Below are 17,952 nucleotides of genomic sequence, written 5' to 3'. Positions count from 1 at the left end.
TTTAAAGTTAGAGCGCAGTCAGATCGATAAAATGTCAGTAATACACAAGGTCATTGGTCTCATTGACATATTTCTTAAGTGAAACTCAAGCAGAGGTTCAGCTCTGGCTGTTTTTTTTTAAATAATGTTTATAAAAACAACACAAAATAGACATGTCAAAACAGCCAGAACTAATATAACTTCTGCTTGGAGAGTACAAAGAAGTGATATTGACATTGATATTCCCATTTCCAGACCCAGGTGAAGAAGACCCACTGTGACACCTGCACCAGCCCCATCCAGATCGAGGGCAAGGCCGTCTCCGTCGACCAGGAGGTCAAGATACAGGACATGGCATCCAGGTAGTTTAGCTTAATGATAATTCATCAGATATTTGAAAAAGTGAAGGAGACTGCGAAGATCACTTTTAATAATTAAGCTTCATCTGTTCATTTCATGTGCATTTTATGCATTGCACTCTGTTTGGTAGAGCTTATTAAAGAGTTAGATTTCACCACAGACTACAGTATTTTCCTCGAGAAGTTTGCAGTATGCTGATTTATTCATGCTGGTTGACCCTACAATGTGCATAATGCAGAATTCTAAAAGACTCAGTTAATCATAAGACTTCATCTCACCTGTAAGAGTTAAGATGAAGGAAATGTTAAGTACTTTCCAGTATGGATTTTAGTAAGAATTGACCCCGCAGACACAAGACAGAGATGTCTGTCCTGCGACATCTGTCTACTAATTACAACTTATCAAGTTGTCTTTTTTCTTTAAGACATAAGAAGGAGGTGTCCCAGCTGCGAGACGCTCACCAGAAGGAGCTTGACCAGGTGAAGACGCAGCTGAAGATGTCTCAAGACGACCTCCAGCGGAGGAACAAGGAGAGCATCAAGGAAGTGGACCAGCTGACTGAGCTGATCGAGACACTTAAGATGCAACATGAGGAGGAAGTTGGGCAGCTTCGGGAGGCTCTGGCTCGGGAGATCGACTCTGCCAGGGACGAGGTGGGCTTGTTTGTTTGTTTGTTTGTTTGTTTGTGTGAAAGCTGAGGCTGCAGCATGAGGAGGAGACAGGGCAGCTTCGGGAGGCTCTGGCTCGGGAGATAGACTCTGCCAGGGACGAGGTGGGCTTGTTTGTTTGTTTGTTTGTTTGTTTGTGTGAAAGCTGAGGCTGCAGCATGAGGAGGAGACAGGGCAGCTTCGGGAGGCGCTGGCTCGGGAGATAGACTCTGCCCGAGAGGAGGTAGGCACTAGATGTGTTTGGTGAAGGGAGAACATTGCATTGTGTCACATTTTTACACAGAATGTCCGAGATCCAAGCATGTGAATTTGGAGTAACCCAAACTTGTTTATTCCCAAGTGACTCGATCCTTCCAGAAGACTGTGGTCTCAGTCAGCTACTGCTTGAGTGTGACCTTGTTGTGTAAGGATGTGAATTGTCTGTCCCCAGGTGGCTAACGAAGACTCTTTATTTGGCAGGTGACTCGCTCGTTCCAGAAGACAGTAGCTTCCGTGGCCTGCAGCACAGACGAGGAGACGGAGCTGGTGTCGAGTTACATGTTACCTTGTGTAAGGATGTGTAAGGATGTGAACTGTTTGTCCCCAGGTAACACGATCCTTCCAGAAGACGGTAGCCTCCGTGGCCTGCAGCACAGACGAGGAGACGGAGCTGGTGTCGGGTGACGTCCTGCGGGAGCGGCTGGAGGAGCTGGAGCAGGAGTGGGAGGAGAAACTCGCCGCCGCCAAGCAGGCTCACGAGGACGACCTGGAGCAGGTAACCACGGCAACCACACTCGTAGTCATGACAACCCGATGTGTTGTCGATTACAATCAGTTTTGTAGTAAAGCCAGCCAGATGTGAAGTCATGACAAAATACCATCAACTGGCAACTGGACATGTACTGTTAAATGCAGAAACTTTCTCGTTGGTTTAATGTTCACGGTTTTTGCGGTGGCCACATTTACAGTATTCGTAGCAACCAGACGTATAGCCATGGCAACCAGACATGAGAAACCAGATCTGTAGTCAAGGCAACTAGATGTGTTGTTATGACGACTAGACTTGAAGTCATCACAACCAGATAATTATCTAGTCATGGCAACTGTTTGCATGTGTAAGACCCAGCAAGATCAAGTCAGACCAAAATCAGTACATTTCTGTCATAATAACCAAGCTTGTTTGTTGAAGTTCTTTAACATCCTTGTCCTGTTCCCTGTCCCAGGTGCGTAACGACATGCTGACGGCAGTGAGGTTCGCTCAGGAAGCCGCCAAGACTGACCAGGAGTCAGAGGAACTCAGGAAAAGGTTGGTGAAGCTTCTGTGTTTTTCAAAATATAAACTTTGAATTTTTCAAATTATAATAAAAGATCATTAGAGACAGCACGTATGAATCATGGATGAGCCTAAGTCTGCAAGGCAACAGCTTTCCTTTTGCTCCTCTGCTCTGAAGGACAGGGCCTTTTTTTTTGTCTTACAGAAGGGACTTAAAGTTCAGGACAGGTCTTATGTTCAAGGACCGAGGTACTTCGAGCACGTGAAAGGGCTAGCAACCCCTCCCTGTAAAATTATAGTATTACCTTGCTACAGAAACAGCAAGGGAACTTCCTGACGTATAGTATTAGTATATGTGCCACTAGACACTTTAAGGTGAATGACAACAGTCTGAGCGTTTCTTGAAGGAATCTCCAATTTTCCTTCCTCCAGAGTCCAGGAGCTTGAAGAGGAGATCCACCAGGTGGAGGCTGAGTACGAAAAGGCTCTTAATACACAGAAGGAGGAGTTAAAGTCTTAAGTAAAGCTGACACACCTTTTCTTACCCCTCCAGAGTCCAGGAGCTTGAAGAGGAGATCCACCAGGTGGAGGCTGAGTATAAGGAGGCCCTTAAGAGTCTTAAGTAAAGCTGACACACCTTTTCTTACCCCTCCAGAGTCCAGGAGCTTGAAGAGGAGATTCACCAGGTCGAGGCAGAGTATGAAGAAGCCCTTAAGAGTCTTAAGTAAAGCTGACACACCTTTTCTTACCCCTCCAGAGTCCAGGAGCTTGAAGAGGAGATCCACCAGGTTGAGGCTGAGTATGAGGAAGCCCTGAGGAGACAGAAGGAAGAATTCGAGCGAGCCTTACATCGGAGCCAGGCCGCGGGCCCGCCCGGGAAGGAGCACAGCAAGAAGTATGAGGAGGAACTGGACAGCATCAGGGTGGGTTTTCATTTGGCTGAACTATGGAGATGCACAGTAACTGTTACAGTAAGATTTCTGTAGACAGGAAAACTATGGAGAAGTACAGTGAGAATTCTGTAGACAGTAAAAGTAAGACAAAATTAAGTGTTTAGTTCACAGCAAAATTATGGAGAAGTAGAGTAAGATTTCTGTAGACAGTAAAAGTAAGACAAAATCAAGTGTTAAGTTCACAGCAAAATTATGGAGAAGTAGAGTAAGATTTCTGTAGACAGTAAAAGTAAGACAAAATCAAGTGTTAAGTTCACAGCAAAATTATGGAAAAGTAGAGTAAGATTTCTGTAGACAGTAAAAGTAAGACAAAATCAAGTGTTATGTTCACAGCAAAATTATGGAAAAGTAGAGTAAGATTTCTATAGACAGTAAAAGTAAGACAAAATTAAGTGTTTAGTTCACAGCAAAATTACAGAGAAGTAGAGTAAGATTTCTGTAGACAGTAAAAGTAAGACAAAATTAAGTGTTTAGTTCACAGCAAAATTATGGAGAAGTAGAGTAAGATTTCTGTAGACAGTAAAAGTAAGACAAAATCAAGTGTTTAGTTCACAGCAAAATTATAGAGAAGTATTTCTGTAGACAGTAAAAGTACTAAGAGGAACTGGACAGCATCCCACCAGCGCAACATGAAATGTGCGCACCAACGTGAACTGGAGAATAAGTTTGTTTGTTTGTTTGTTTGTTAGGCTGTGAGTGACCAGGCCCTGAGCTCGTTGGAAGACTCCCACCAGCGGATGTTGGACGACATGAAACGTGCGCACCAACGGGAACTGGAGAATAAGTTTGTTTGTTTGTTTGTTTGTTAGGCTGTGAGCGACCAGGCCCTGAGCTCGTTGGAAGACTCCCACCAGCGGATGTTGGACGACATGAAACGTGCGCACCAACGGGAACTGGAGAATAAGTTTGTTTGTTTGTTTGTTTGTTAGGCTGTGAGTGACCAGGCGTTGAGCTCGTTGGAAGACTCCCACCAGCGGATGTTAGACGACATGAAACGAGCGCACCAACGGGAACTGGAGAAGGTGGAAGAACAGAAGGAAACTCTTCTAGCCGAGGAGACCGCAGCAACCATTGCAGGTCAGTTTTGTTTGTTTTTATTACATACCTGGTAAACCATAACATAACACAGCAAGCTTGTATTGGACAGCTTTAATTGATAATATTTATGCTCACACTTGAAAGGACATATACTGTAAATGCATTTAAGTTCGCGGGGATTTAATTTCGCGCTAGCGGGAAAATGGACTTTTCGCGGTGGTTTTAATTTCGCGGTAGCACCATGCACTGCAGTCTCTTACTGTTATGGAAAAATGTTCGCGGTGGTTTTAAATTCGCGGTGAAGCGGCCGCCGCAAAAACCGCGAACATTAATCCACCGCGAACATTTCTGCATTTACAGTACTCTTGGTAAGAGCTGGAGGTATGACTACTCTGACACTTGACCTCCAACTCCGCTCCATCATGCTAGACAGGACCTTATGGCAGTCATGGTGTCACCTCTCTGAGGATGATCTGAACTGAACTGGACCTCCATATAATATCCTATCCATAAATCGTCCATAATCGAGGCTACGTACTCAGGCACCAATGGGATTCAAACTAGGTTCTTGGCCAAACACCTTTACTGTTATGTCATCGTGATGATTATGGTTATTGTTTTTATTACAGCGATTGAAGCCATGAAGAAGGCCCACAGAGACGAGCTGGTGAGGGAAGTGGCCAAGGCTCGCATGGAGGCCGGGCAGACATCTCAGGACCTGGAGGACATCAGACAAGAACACCAGTAGGTGTTGTTTCAGGACATTTCAGTTCAGGGTAGTTGAATTTCAGGAAAAGAAGAACTAAAAGACCTATAATACAAAGAAGAAAATAAGCTAAATAGTTAGCAAACAACATCGTCCTGTATTTGCTATATCCACAATACATGTACAGTATGTGTAAGTCCATGTCAGTGTTGATACATGAATATCCTGCAGTTTCTTTACAATCTGCTAGGTATCTCTACTTGTTTGTGTGACTGTTCATGAATACATGTGGAGAAATTGCACCTTGATCATGTTTTGATGTTGTGTTGTATACAGGAAGGAGATCGAGGCTCTTAACCGAGAAGTGGAGGTCGTGTCAAAACAGTTCTCTGGCAAGTGTGTAGAGAAATCAAAATTTGATCATGTTTTGACGTTGTGTTGTACACAGGAAGGAGATAGAAGCCCTGAACCGTGAAGTGGAGGTCCTGTCGAAACAGTTCTCTGGCAAGTGTGTGGAGAAATCGCACCTTGATCAGCAGGTGGAGACGCAGACAGCCACCATTAAGGAGGTCCAGAGTAAGATGCAGGACCTGATGCAGCAAAACCAGGAGCTCAGCGCAAGGTTGTTTGTTTGTTTGTTTGTTTGTTTGTTTCATGTAATCAAAGTAGATGCAAACACTCATGCACATTACTGTCAGTTAATCTGTATTGACAATGATTCTGCAAAGGAATATAGATCATAGCTTATGCAGAAACATATTTTTGAACGTTGATCTTTTTGATACGTTTCTCACACTTGAAACATTTATTACTGTTAAGACACTTTCAATAAATATTGTTTTGGACTCGTTGTGTTTTTTCTAACGACAAAAATTATTTGCACTGCCAAATAATTATTTAAAGAAATAAATCAATTTAAAAAAAATAGATACAATCCCCTGAAGAAGGAAGATGCCACTGATGGTCATCATAACTTTGCCTCTTATAAAACAAAGTAAAATTTTGCAAATCCTCTTTTCAAGTTGAAAGCCTGTGTCACACATCCACATCAGAAGTTTTACATAAGCAATGGATCAAAGTTGCTCGGAAGTTGGTATCGGCCCCCGTCTCGGTTGAAGGAAGGTTGATGGGCTCTGTTGTACATTTTTTGCAAATGGCCATGTACAAAAACGTGTAGTTTTTCCTTCATACAAATTTACAGAAGAGATGAGAAATGTCTTGAAACATGACTTTGTACAAATATGTAAAACTATATGATTCCTACATACAGATTGTTCGACATGGCGAACCAGCCGGTAATCTCCTCTTTTGGTCTCCAGAAGCAAATAGGAGAAGAGGACGTCCATACCTCATGCTAAAGAACTTTATTTAAGCAGAGACTGGACTATACGATAAGGACCTCATGGAACTGATGAAAGATAGAACACAATGGAAGCAGAACTATGTGAATGCTTCAACTTGTTATGAATATGAAGTATGAATATGTAACGTTATGTATGTTTGTATATGTACAGATTGACAGAAGAGATGAAGCGGGTGCAGCGTCTTGAAAGCGGCGGAACCCGAGAACCGTCAGACGGGAAGGAAACGCCAAACCTGTACGAGCTCCAGGTGTCCTTAAGAGTCAAGCAGTCGGAGCTGCAGTACTTAAGACAGGAGGTGGGCTCCTTGAAGGAAGAGCTCAAGTCTGCCAGAAGGGTGGGTATTGTTTTCTTAAAACCCTTGTAGACAGGCTTTTAGCTAGAATTTTATAATAGGGAGTCCAAACTTATTGGTGAGTCGCAGTAAGTGACTATTGTAGGGGGGTCTGGGGGCATCCACCTTCCATGGTGCAGAATTTTTGATGAATTTAAGTTAAAATAGTGCATTCTAAGGTATCTCAAGAGGCGAAAATACTGTTACAGATGTCACAGTAGAAGACTGTGACCACAGATGACCTGGTAGCATCCCTGGTCAATCAGAATTTCATGCTTGTCAGAGGATTTTCTCCCTAGTATAGGGCGTCCAAGGGCATCAAATTTCTTGTTATTTTAAGAAGAGTGCGTCCAGATGACACGTTGACGCATGCCTGGCTAAAAGCCTGATTGTAGTGCTAAAACCAACATATGTTGTGAAGCATAATTATGTTAGCACTGTTATCACTATGCTACTTTTTTGTTGCTTTCCTTCCAATAACCCTATAAAACTTATACATCATTACAAAGCTTAAAGTCTCTACCTTTAGAAAATGTAGCTTAGTGAAAACAGCATTGGGAAAATGTATAGTAAAAATTGCCAGTTGACGTGTAATGGATTGGATGTGACGTAAAGCTGGTGGCGCAGTGTAAGAGGGAGCTTTAGGTGCAAGCCTCAAACGTCAAACCACATATAAGAACAGTCCCATGGCCACACCTGGGGCAATTATGGTTGTATTGAGGTCACCTGAGTGTCGTCGAATGGCAGCTCAGTCCAGACACTTGCAATTAGCCCCCCGCTATTGTGAGTTCCTTGCAATTCAGCCTCTGGCTGCAAAAAGAGAGTAGTCAGCCCACCCAATAACAAAAACAAACTCAAAACACTAAAGAGTGCGCCAAAAAGTAGTTACTCATTCACACAAGCAACTGGATTCTTTGAGTAACCAGTTGCTTGAGTAACTACTTTTTGGCGTATCTTATTACCTGGATGTCTAACCTACATCGACACACTCAAGAGTATCATTATTATTAACATTGTGAGTGAGTGTATAGAGCTAACCCAGTGTGCTTGGCTAAACTGCAACTCATAGCAAAGTCACACTGCACCACCACTAGCTATTTGACAAATAAGCATCTTGCTTCATCTCAGTTGAGAAGGACTGCTTTTTCTTAAGACAGTAGGTGTGGGTGCCTTAAGAAAGTGCCTAGGTCTGCTGGTAGGAAGTTGTCATAAGCAGTTTGTTGAAGTCTGTTCTTAAAGATAATGCCAAGGTGTGTCTTAAAGTTGCGTTGAGTTAGAACTCTGTAGGTCCAAGGTTGAGGAATTCCTCCAAACTTCTGAAAGCTTGCATTGGATTTATATTTTACTACATACTACTTTTAGTGTACAGTTACTGTAACTGTATGAGTGGAGTTATCTTTCTACTTTGCAGTTCATTTTACAAGCAGCATATGCATTTAATATACTTTAGTGATACATGTATGTAAAAAGTTCGTAAAGTGTGATGAGTTTTCTGAAAACCCATCATAGTTACACATGTTTATCTTTAAATCTTGAAGCTTCTTATGCCTTTCTCATTACATTAAAGTAACATCATAACATCTTTATGATTATATTACCTTAAAGAAGGAATTGCCATGATGAAAGTGTATGTTTTATAGTTCAATCTTTAATTTCGCGGTTGGAAGAACACAAGACGAAACGTGATGCAGTGTCAGTTTGAAGTGACCAAGAATGCCCGTAGTCTGAAGTTATTGTCCTGAAGTCTGTTTTGTGGGAAATGGAATGGCTTTTCACATTTTACCAGGTTTAAGATTTGTAAGGTGTGTGTACATCATTGGATGTTGTTATTGCTCGGATTCATGCAGTCTCAAAATTAACTTGTTCCAGAGCTGCAACCACTGGTGATGAATTAGTGCTGGAGACTTGTAAAGTCATAATCAAGTTTTTTTAATGATAACAAAAGTTACAGTTATACGACAGAGTTAAAGAAATTGTGCTGCGATGGGACAGAGAACACCAACTGCAAACTATTGTGTTTCAACTCAAAACCTCGGAAGCATCTGACTAATGCTAATCATCTGAGTCCAAGGTGATTCCAAATGCACTCTTCGATAGGTTGCGATTGGAACAAAACAGAACAAAGCTCTGTACAAAATCTAGCAACTTGCAACTAGCAACTTGCTGTAGTGGACCGTGTGGCCCAAGGGCTATAGAAGCAGATGGACACTGCCCCTATACACACAAAAGGTGTAGGATTAGGATTGGGGTCAGTCAAAATTTTCTTCAAGCAATCTTTGATGGCTGTTTTTAAAGGTAAGGTACCTACCAAATTTTTGACGGCTGACAGGTCCATCTTGTTCAAGGAGAGTGACCTAGTCTCGATCTCCCGAGAGAGCACGAGACTAGGTCAGGCTTGCGTAGATCATCTGCCCCAACCCCCACCTCCTTGCAGAGAAGGGGTAGGTAGGACTTGGGCAGCTCCCAACCCTCATTTCGGTTCAGCTTCGCACCCTCTAGCTGTATGTAGGAAGGATTTTAATTGACTAATTACCAGTAATGATCTTGTGTTCCTGTATGTCCAACAGGACCAGATGCACCTTGCAGAGAAGCATCAGAGACTACAGCTGGAGTACGAAGGCCTGCGGGTCCGATTTAAACTAATTACTAGTAAGATTTTAACTAATTACTAGTAATGAACTTGTGTTCCCGTATGCTCCACAGGACCAGATGCACCTTGCAGAGAAGCACCAGAGGCTACAGCTAGAGTACGAAGGCCTGTGGGTCCAATTTCAACTGATTACTAGTAACGAACTTGCCTGTATGTAAGCAGTTTTAACTGATTACTAATAACGAACTTGCCTGTATGTCCCACAGGACCAGATGCACCTTGCAGAGAAGCATCAGAGACTACAACTAGATTACGAGGTCCTGTTGATCCAATTTAACTAATTACTGTTAACGAACTTGCCTGTATGTTCCCACAGGACCAGATGCACCTTGCAGAGAAGCACCAGAGACTACAGCTGGAGTACGAAGGCCTGCGGGTCCGGCACGACCGCCAGGTGGCCTCGCTGCACAGCCAGCTCCGCGAGCTCCAGAACCTCCCGGAAGTCGTGCCCGAAGACGAGCCAGTGTTCGTCGGCGCGGCAACGACCACGCCCTCCTCCTCCGCCAGGTATAGCCCGTCTCCGGGCGTGTCCTCCTCCCGTTACACCACATCAGCGACATCGCCATCCGCTTACGGTAACGTCCCACCCCACCTCTAACCAGTAACCAATCAGGTGGCAGCGCCTTACGGGGTTCGCCTTACGGTGGCAGGGTTAAACGGGTTTTACGAAATTCACAAATAAGTTAGAAAAACTTTTTACTGGCCCAAAGTTTGACATTTTTCAGTGCAATTTTGCTTGCAGCACAAAGTTCCAACACAACAGAAAGACTCACCATAAATTTTCGGTCGTGAACTCCGACCTTCTTCAGATAAAAGATTCGCTGCACTGATGTTGGATGTCGTTGGATGACGTCAGTACTTAGCAACAAAGAAATTTTGGTTCAGTTTGGACCAATATCCAATATCAACATTTGCTCATGGAAAGATCACACCTTCGGTAAATAAGACTGGCCCAATTGGGCAGGTACGTTTGGACATGTACTTGCCCGATTGGCACTTTCACTCGCCCGATTGGCACTTTCACTTGCCTTGAGGGATCGAACCAATGGACTTGTCTAACCCTGGTCGGCCACCTCTGCATGCGGTTTTGTTTCACTCTCCATAATGCATGCATGGTTTTTAGTTTATGTAACATTTGGTTTGCGTTTGTATTATTTTGCATGCCGTGTTTTTTGTTTTTGTTTGGTGTTTTGGTTTCTGTGGTAATACACAGCCACGTTTGCGAGTTAACACGGTTTTCTTGATCAATGAGTTAGTTATGATCAATTAATTTCACTTTAATCAAAAGGATTGACCACCTGTTTTGCCGTTCACGATTATCAAAGTTTTTGTTTTTTCTTCTGTGTTTGCACTTATTTTGTTAATGCTTTGTGGTGCACTTTCCACCAGCCCCCCCACCCCCCATGGCCCAGACACCATAAACCCCCACCCACCCCCCACTCAGGTTCACTACACAGACCACAGAAATCTGTCATCTTTTCAAATTGTGCTCTTTTGCTCCCTCCGTCCTCTGTGCATGCATGAGAGAATGGTGTTCTGCATTCAGCATTCAGTGCTGTGTTGACATGAATTGTGCGCAGTGTGTGTTGTGTTGTGGTGTGTTGTGTTGTGTTGTGGTTGTTTGGTTCCTCTGCTTTGCATTCCATCTTGCATGTACATTTGTATGTGGTCTTTTTACTGCATCACTGTGAAAATCGGAGTGGAAATTTGGTCAGGTTTGAAAAGAGGGAGGCATTAAAGGGTGTTGAGTGTTACATTGTAAAATTGATCTTATTATCTCAAAAGAACTGGCCCAGTCTTTGCTCAAATCGATCTTGGGTTTATATCGCTCAAAAGTTTGTTGCTCATTTTCTTCTGTAAGTTCTCACACTACTTTCCCCACAATCTATATTTCCATGCAGATTTCCTGTCCAAGCCCAAACATATTGTATCAGTTGCCACTGACACGAGTATCAATTACCAAAAAAGATAATAAAAATTATTCTGTGCTGAAGAAATTGTGATGAGAATTCCTCAGTTCTCTCTTGTTGTGACATCTTTGCCAAACTGCCGCCTCTTCTGAATCAGCAATCTCTAATGTCAACTTCTGCCCCTCCCTCTTGTCTCAAGTCTTCAAGGTCAAGGTGAGTTGTATGGTTTGACCTTGAACCTTGAACTATGACCTTTTGCAGACATCCAGAGGTCGAAGAGCACGCCGGACTTCCTGACGCTCCCGGAAGCTGGCACGACGACAGAGAGACATTTCTCTGACGACACGGAACCGATTCGCGTCAAGCTGCGCAGGTCAAAGGTCAGTATGGCTGTCAGGTTTGCACAAAATATTTCGCAGAGTCTGTGTCATGTCAGCTTAACATGTTCTTTTGGATGAAGTCTTCTTTTACCAGACACGTCTCAAAATTGGAAAAAGGAAACAAAGGAAGATTTTGAAAAAGTTAAAAGTCAAGCAGAAGATAGGGTGTTTGCTTTCCTACAGTATGACAAACACTTATTGTGGTTTGTTTTCAATGTATGAATCTTCATACTTCAAACTATACTCTGTGTCCTGAGTTACAATGCACATGTACAGTATTGTGTACATTGCATTCCAATATCTTGATTTGTCTTTCCTTCTGTTTTTCCTGTATATTTTTTTTAGCACTACATGTTTCATTTTCATTTCAGAATGATTCTTATATGGCATTGTATTGATGTATATTGACCATCTGTCCACATGGAAAAGATTTTATCAGTCCCTTGAGTGGTCTTCTTGGCCAGCTTTGACTGTGTGAAACCTTCCCTGTCTGTCGTTGAAGAGGTTCATCAGTCATTCAGTTACTCCAAATATTCTTCAAGCAATGACTGTTTTTAAAGGTAATTTTCGACGGCTGACAGTTCATCTTGCTCATGGAGAATGACCATGCATAGATCCTACCTACCCCTACTCCGCAAGGAGGCGGGGGGAGGGGGCAGATGACCTACACTTAACCTAGTTCTCTAAGCCTGACCTAGTTCTCGTGTTCTCTCGCGAGATTGACACTAGGTCAATCTCCGTGAGCAAGATGAACTGTCAGCCGTCGAAAATTGTTACCTTTGAAAACAGTCATTGCTTGAAGAAAATTTGTAGCAGCTTCCCTGTCTGTACGCTACTGTTATTGACGTTCTGTCTGTGTTGTTGTTCTTTCTGTACTCCCGCACGCACACAAGGACGAGCCAACAAAGGTGGGCAGAAAGGTAAACAAACAAACAAACAAACATGCTCCAGAAAATGTCGGAATAACCCCAGTGGAATTTGATACCCCTGAAACCTGATGCAGATGATCTGGCAGCGCAAACTCGATTTTGTGGAAAATAGATCCCAATCGTCATCAAGTTAAACTGGAATCATCATGATTATGTCTTCTTACTGCTTGCTTGCAATTGGAGATTGGATCTAGAGAAAGCCATTAATATGAAGTTGGAGAAGTGGGAAAAGTTAGCATGATTTTCTGTTGGATTGTTGCAGCATCTTATAATATGCACTTATTTTTCCGCATAAATGACTTGCCTTAACAATTTTTTTAAGTTTAGGGAAGGACTTACTTAGACATGTCTCATGGAAAGGAGTGCTATATGTATACGTTTTACAAATTAGCCAAAATAATGTTCACACTGGAAACAACAAAAATGATTGGACACCGAATATTATCCATAGAATCGAGTTTGTAGCAAATGTGTGCTTCACGATGCATGGAACAATGTTACAGAGAAAACTAATCATTCAACAACTTATTTTCAGCCATGTGTTGTGCTATATACTGTAGCACTAACCGTCGGTTTGCCAAGTAACAAGTTTGTTAACCACAAAGTTTGTTTCCCTAGCCTGTTGTTCAAGACCTCACAGTTTTCTTTCATGTACAGGGCTCGAAATCCTTTTTACTGCATACCTGAACTGGTGCAGGTAACATTGAAAATTACCTGCACCTGACAAATTTTACCTGCACCAATCTGAATTTAGGAAGTATGGTTCATACTAAAATTGTTCAGAAACCATTGGCTATATTTTCTTTTATACTTTATAGGTGATAACAGTCAATGCAGCTAATAACAATCCACATACATCTACATCATATGCCATTTATGTTTAACACATGGACCAGTGCAGGTTAGGTGCAGGTAGACACCAGAAATACCTGCACAGTTCCCAATTTAGCAGGCACTAACCTGCATATGCAGGTGGTATTTCTAGCCCTGATTCAAAAGACTGTCCTGAAATCTGTGAATTCCCTCCTTTCCCTCTGTGACCTCCCTTAACTAATTATACTCGATGCCCCCCTAGAACTTTAATTATTTTAATGCAAGTTTAAGTTGGAAGTTTGTTTTTAATATGTAGTTTATAGCAAGAAGCTTACATTGATAAAAGCCTCTTGATTTTAATAATTGTTCTCTCCTTTAGAGTTTGATGCAATTTGATATTCTTTTTCTCTTCTTTTCCTTATTTTTTCTCTTCGATTCATCTTCTTTATGGCAATTTTTGCTGACTCTTTGTTTTTCTTCCCTGCACAGAGTTTGGAGAGAGGACCGAGGTCAGGCCGTGTCGCAGACCGACTTAGGCTTTTCGAGACTCCCTGAACACAACACCCCTACAGCAAACATGGCATAGTCCAGTTCAGCACCTCTACAATGTTGGGAGAGTCCAATATCTTACAGAAAGAGGGTGGAAAACTGCTAACTTCTTCGAGTCACCCCCCCCCCCCCCCCAAAACAAAACACACCAGAAATGGTTACAACTTACCAAGTTTTTTATATTAATTCTTTATATATCAAATTTACATTAATTTTGCCAAAGTCTTCAGTTGAAGTCACGTGGAGGAAGGAAAGGTAGGGTCTTCAGCAATCAAAGAGAAGTCAGACAGTAAGAGGCCATAATTTTGTTTTTAGAAGATGGGACCACTGTCCAGTGTTTTGGATACAATATTTAGCCATACTTATAGCAGTCAATTTCAGAGGATAGTTCCCAACCATGAACATTAGAGTACAACACAAATGTTGTTACTATGTAGTATGTACCCCCCACCCAGCCCCAAGATGGACTACACTGGCCATACTACCAGTAGGTAAAATCAGACCAGAATAGCCCAAATTTCCGACGTACGGGGGAGTTCTGACGACGACGACTCGTGCCAAATTGAAAGCAACCTCTACTTGGTGAAACACAGAACCGTTTCTACATGCAGAAATGTTTGGTGTGCCCCAAGGCAGCGTGCTTGGACCTCTACTCCTCTTCTTGTCTGTAGGCAGCAGTAGATACAAAGACAAGCCAAACTGTAGTTAGTGTATGAGATACTGTCAGATGTAGATAGAGACTGTATTGTAGTTACAAAGCTGCACATTGTAGGATAGTGTCATATTTAGGGTGTGCCACGATGCGTGGCGGATCACTGCACTAAGTGTATATATCGGTAGGTGTAGGGATGGACATAGAGTATAGATCAGTAAACAATGATACAGGTCAAGCCTCTTAAGAAATATCTTGATGAAGTCTCGATTGCAGCCAAACTTGCTGAATGCCAAGCCTTATAATGTAATGCAGGCTGTAAGAAAAAGCAATTGGGCTTTTAATCTATTTTCCCCATACCTCTGTATATTTGCCAATAGCGGCCAGCCAGTTTTTGTGTCACAAAATTATGATTAAAACCATCTCAGCCAGAGTTAAAAGGAAATGAATTCAAAAGTATCGTGCCAATAGTTTTAACCATCGCCAACAAGTCAGCAAGTCATAACCCGGCCAAAGCGTGTGAATGTATGTATGGGGATCTGTATCTTGCCATATCGTGCTGTTATAGAAATATTTCTCGACCAGAGCATTGTACCATGAAATACATTGTGTCCAAAATTGTATACATATATCCTGTATATAATATACATATATATTATATATATCTATACATATACTAAGATATACATAGAAAATTGCTAGGTAGGAATGTGAATGGAATTGTACGCACCATAACTGTATTATTGTATGCTTATATTATTATCTTTTGTATGGATATGATAAGAATTGGAAATTCCTGTATATTACTAATAATGCACAATGCAGTGTTACCTTATTGACAGCTATTGTAATGATTATGAACTAACCAGCGACACAGGGTGCACATGACAGACAAACGGCTGTGTTATAATGTGAACTGTTGGAGTTCGGCCACACAATCTCGACTCAGTGGATAGCGCCATCTAGTGACTATGAAGCTAACCGCAGGAAGTGTGAAAAAGCCAAATTAGCTTGAAAATGTTTAAAATGTCCTTTTTGTAACCTTCTCCTGCTGCCTAGCCCCATAACCAGTACCAGTGTGCTGCCAAACGGGACCTTTGCAGGGTGAGGGTTATCTATCCTCATGTTGAACAGTTTGTGACATTAACAATGTACTCTGCCATTGTCAAGCCATTTGAATGACTCGCACACGCTTGTGAGTTTGGTGCACAGTTAAACATGTATTGTAACTTCTCACTATTTTTTACATTTTGAATTGGAATGCAAGCACTGCCACAAATGTGTTTTGTAGGACACAATATCTAAATGATTATCAGGAAAAAAGCCAAAATTACTGCACGAAGGATGGCATCCATAGACGTAAGATTGTGTGGCCTTGTTTTGTTGTTTTTTGAGAAAAGAGGCAACCGCCGGTGGCCAATATGTCTACGAACTACAGACAGACAGGACAGATCGAAATTTTGTGGAGGGTTTTCCTGGGCTTTTATTTTGGTGCTCGAACCAGAAAGCCCAAAGCCCAACCCCTGATGCTGTCCTGATGAACAGAAAATTAACCAAGTTTGGATCAACGACAACTTTAAGACCAAAGGACTATCCTAACATGCCATAGAAAAGTTTGGCTTTAACAATATACATGCCATACGAGTGTAACTTCCTTGATATTTTTAATGCCATATCAGCCATGTAACATATCGCGTGTCATATGTAAACATTATGACATATCAAAGCGTTACTGTCAAAAATACGCCATATCAGCCCTACTTTTAGTAAAAGTATTTTAGTAATAATTAATAACTAATAAATGAATTATGAAGGCTGAACAGTAGGCACCTAATGGAAACTATTTGGCAACTGATAAGCCATCGCAAATAATTGGTCTTTGAGCGAAAATCCTAAAAACGTGGAGATCATTGGTACATGTTTGATGTCGTTGAATGGTACTATTGGAAATCATTTCATTTGAAAATCTTTATAATCATTATGAGATCTTTAAAATCATTGTAAGATCTTGGAAATCATTGTAAGATCTTGGAAATCATTGTAAGATCTTGGAAATCATTGAAAGATCTTGGAAATCATTGGAAGATCTTGGAAAATCATTAGAAGATCTTGGAAATTATTGGAAGATCTTGGAAATCATTGGAAGATCTTGGAAGTCATTGAAAGATCTTGGAAATCATTGTAAGATCTTGGAAATCATTAGAAGATCTTGGAAATTATTGGAAGATCTTGGAAATCATTGGAAGATCTTGGAAATTATTGGAAGATCTTGGAAATCATTGGAAGATCTTGGAAATCATTGGAAGATCTTGGAAATCATTAGAAGATCTTGGAAATCATTAGAAGATCTTGGAAATCATTAGAAGATCTTGGAAATCATTGGAAGATCTTGGAAATCATTGGAAGATCTTGGAATTCATTGGAAGATCCTGGAAATCATTGTAAGATCTAGGAAATCATTGAAAGATGTTAGAAATCATTGGAAAGTCTGAAAATCATAAGAAGGTCTCGGAAAGCATTTAAAGATCTTGGAAATCATTGAAAGATCTTGGAAATCATTGAATGGTCTGGGGAATCATTGTAAGATCTTGGATATCATTGAATGGTCTTGAAGATCAGCAAAAGATGTTTTAGTTCTTGGAGATGGTTGTATCACTGAGTAACCAGCCTTTGTTCTGCTGTGTGCCCTGGAGACATCTCAGACATACAATAATGTTTTAGTGTCGGTCCCGGACTGCCAACCAACCTGTACAAACTACGTGTCAAATGCGAATTTCCTTCAATAAACGTTATCAATGAATATTCAACACTTTGACTGCTTCATCTTTTCCTAAGGCTGCGGTCGTCGTACGATTTTGATGCCATAGCCTATGATTCTCGAGCAGGCCGTGACAGAACCAACTACCGACATGGATCCAAAAACTGTCGTTTGTGTATCAAGACAGTTGAACTGTGCAGGACATATACATGGCTGTCCTCCAAAAAGCCGAAGTTAGCGATGCTACGACAATCGCATGACCGCTACATGTATGTGACCGCGCCCTAACCTAAAGGTGCGCTCCCACCGCACTTGCATCAAGCTTGCGTCACTGCGGGGTTCGAAAGATTCTCTCTAAAGATGAACGAATTTTCTTTCTTTTTGTGTATTTTGTCGTCTTCAAAGTCATACTTTTACGTATTACGCGATATCTAATCATAAAAAAATTCGCAGTGAACGAACCCCGCAGTGACGCAAGCTTGACGCAAGTGCGGTAGGTGCTCATGTATGCCTGAGTCGGGTGAGGAAATAGGGCAAAACATTGGGCCTGCTGCTTCAAGTGCTTGGGATTCGCACCCATACCCAATAGATTCCAAGTCACCAACCTTATCATAACTTACTTTACTTTGGTCGAGCTCCCGCTCGAAACAAACTTGAAAG

The 17,952-nt window shown here is 41.7% G+C and overlaps 1 protein-coding gene across 1 annotated transcript in view; it reads left to right on the top strand.

Annotated features, from left to right (window-relative positions):
* Window positions 1-14,013, top strand: part of LOC118428472 (centrosome-associated protein CEP250-like) — a 104,615-nt gene extending 90,602 nt beyond the window's left edge. The window contains exons 18-30 of the mRNA XM_035838555.1: window positions 235-341; window positions 764-992; window positions 1,594-1,761; window positions 2,210-2,292; window positions 3,017-3,182; window positions 4,142-4,289; window positions 4,880-4,994; window positions 5,405-5,578; window positions 6,471-6,654; window positions 9,618-9,876; window positions 11,473-11,591; window positions 12,485-12,511; window positions 13,823-14,013. Coding sequence (XP_035694448.1) covers window positions 235-341; window positions 764-992; window positions 1,594-1,761; window positions 2,210-2,292; window positions 3,017-3,182; window positions 4,142-4,289; window positions 4,880-4,994; window positions 5,405-5,578; window positions 6,471-6,654; window positions 9,618-9,876; window positions 11,473-11,591; window positions 12,485-12,511; window positions 13,823-13,888 — 1,845 coding nt within the window. The 3' untranslated portion in view covers window positions 13,889-14,013. The remainder of the gene's footprint in view (window positions 1-234; window positions 342-763; window positions 993-1,593; window positions 1,762-2,209; window positions 2,293-3,016; window positions 3,183-4,141; window positions 4,290-4,879; window positions 4,995-5,404; window positions 5,579-6,470; window positions 6,655-9,617; window positions 9,877-11,472; window positions 11,592-12,484; window positions 12,512-13,822) is intronic.
* The last annotated feature ends 3,939 nt before the right edge of the window (window positions 14,014-17,952 follow it).

The sequence above is a fragment of the Branchiostoma floridae genome, chromosome 13 (assembly GCF_000003815.2).
Source record: "Branchiostoma floridae strain S238N-H82 chromosome 13, Bfl_VNyyK, whole genome shotgun sequence".
NCBI lineage: Eukaryota > Metazoa > Chordata > Leptocardii > Amphioxiformes > Branchiostomatidae > Branchiostoma > Branchiostoma floridae.
Note: the sequence above shows the minus strand (reverse complement) of the source record. Positions and strands in the feature narration are given on the sequence as shown.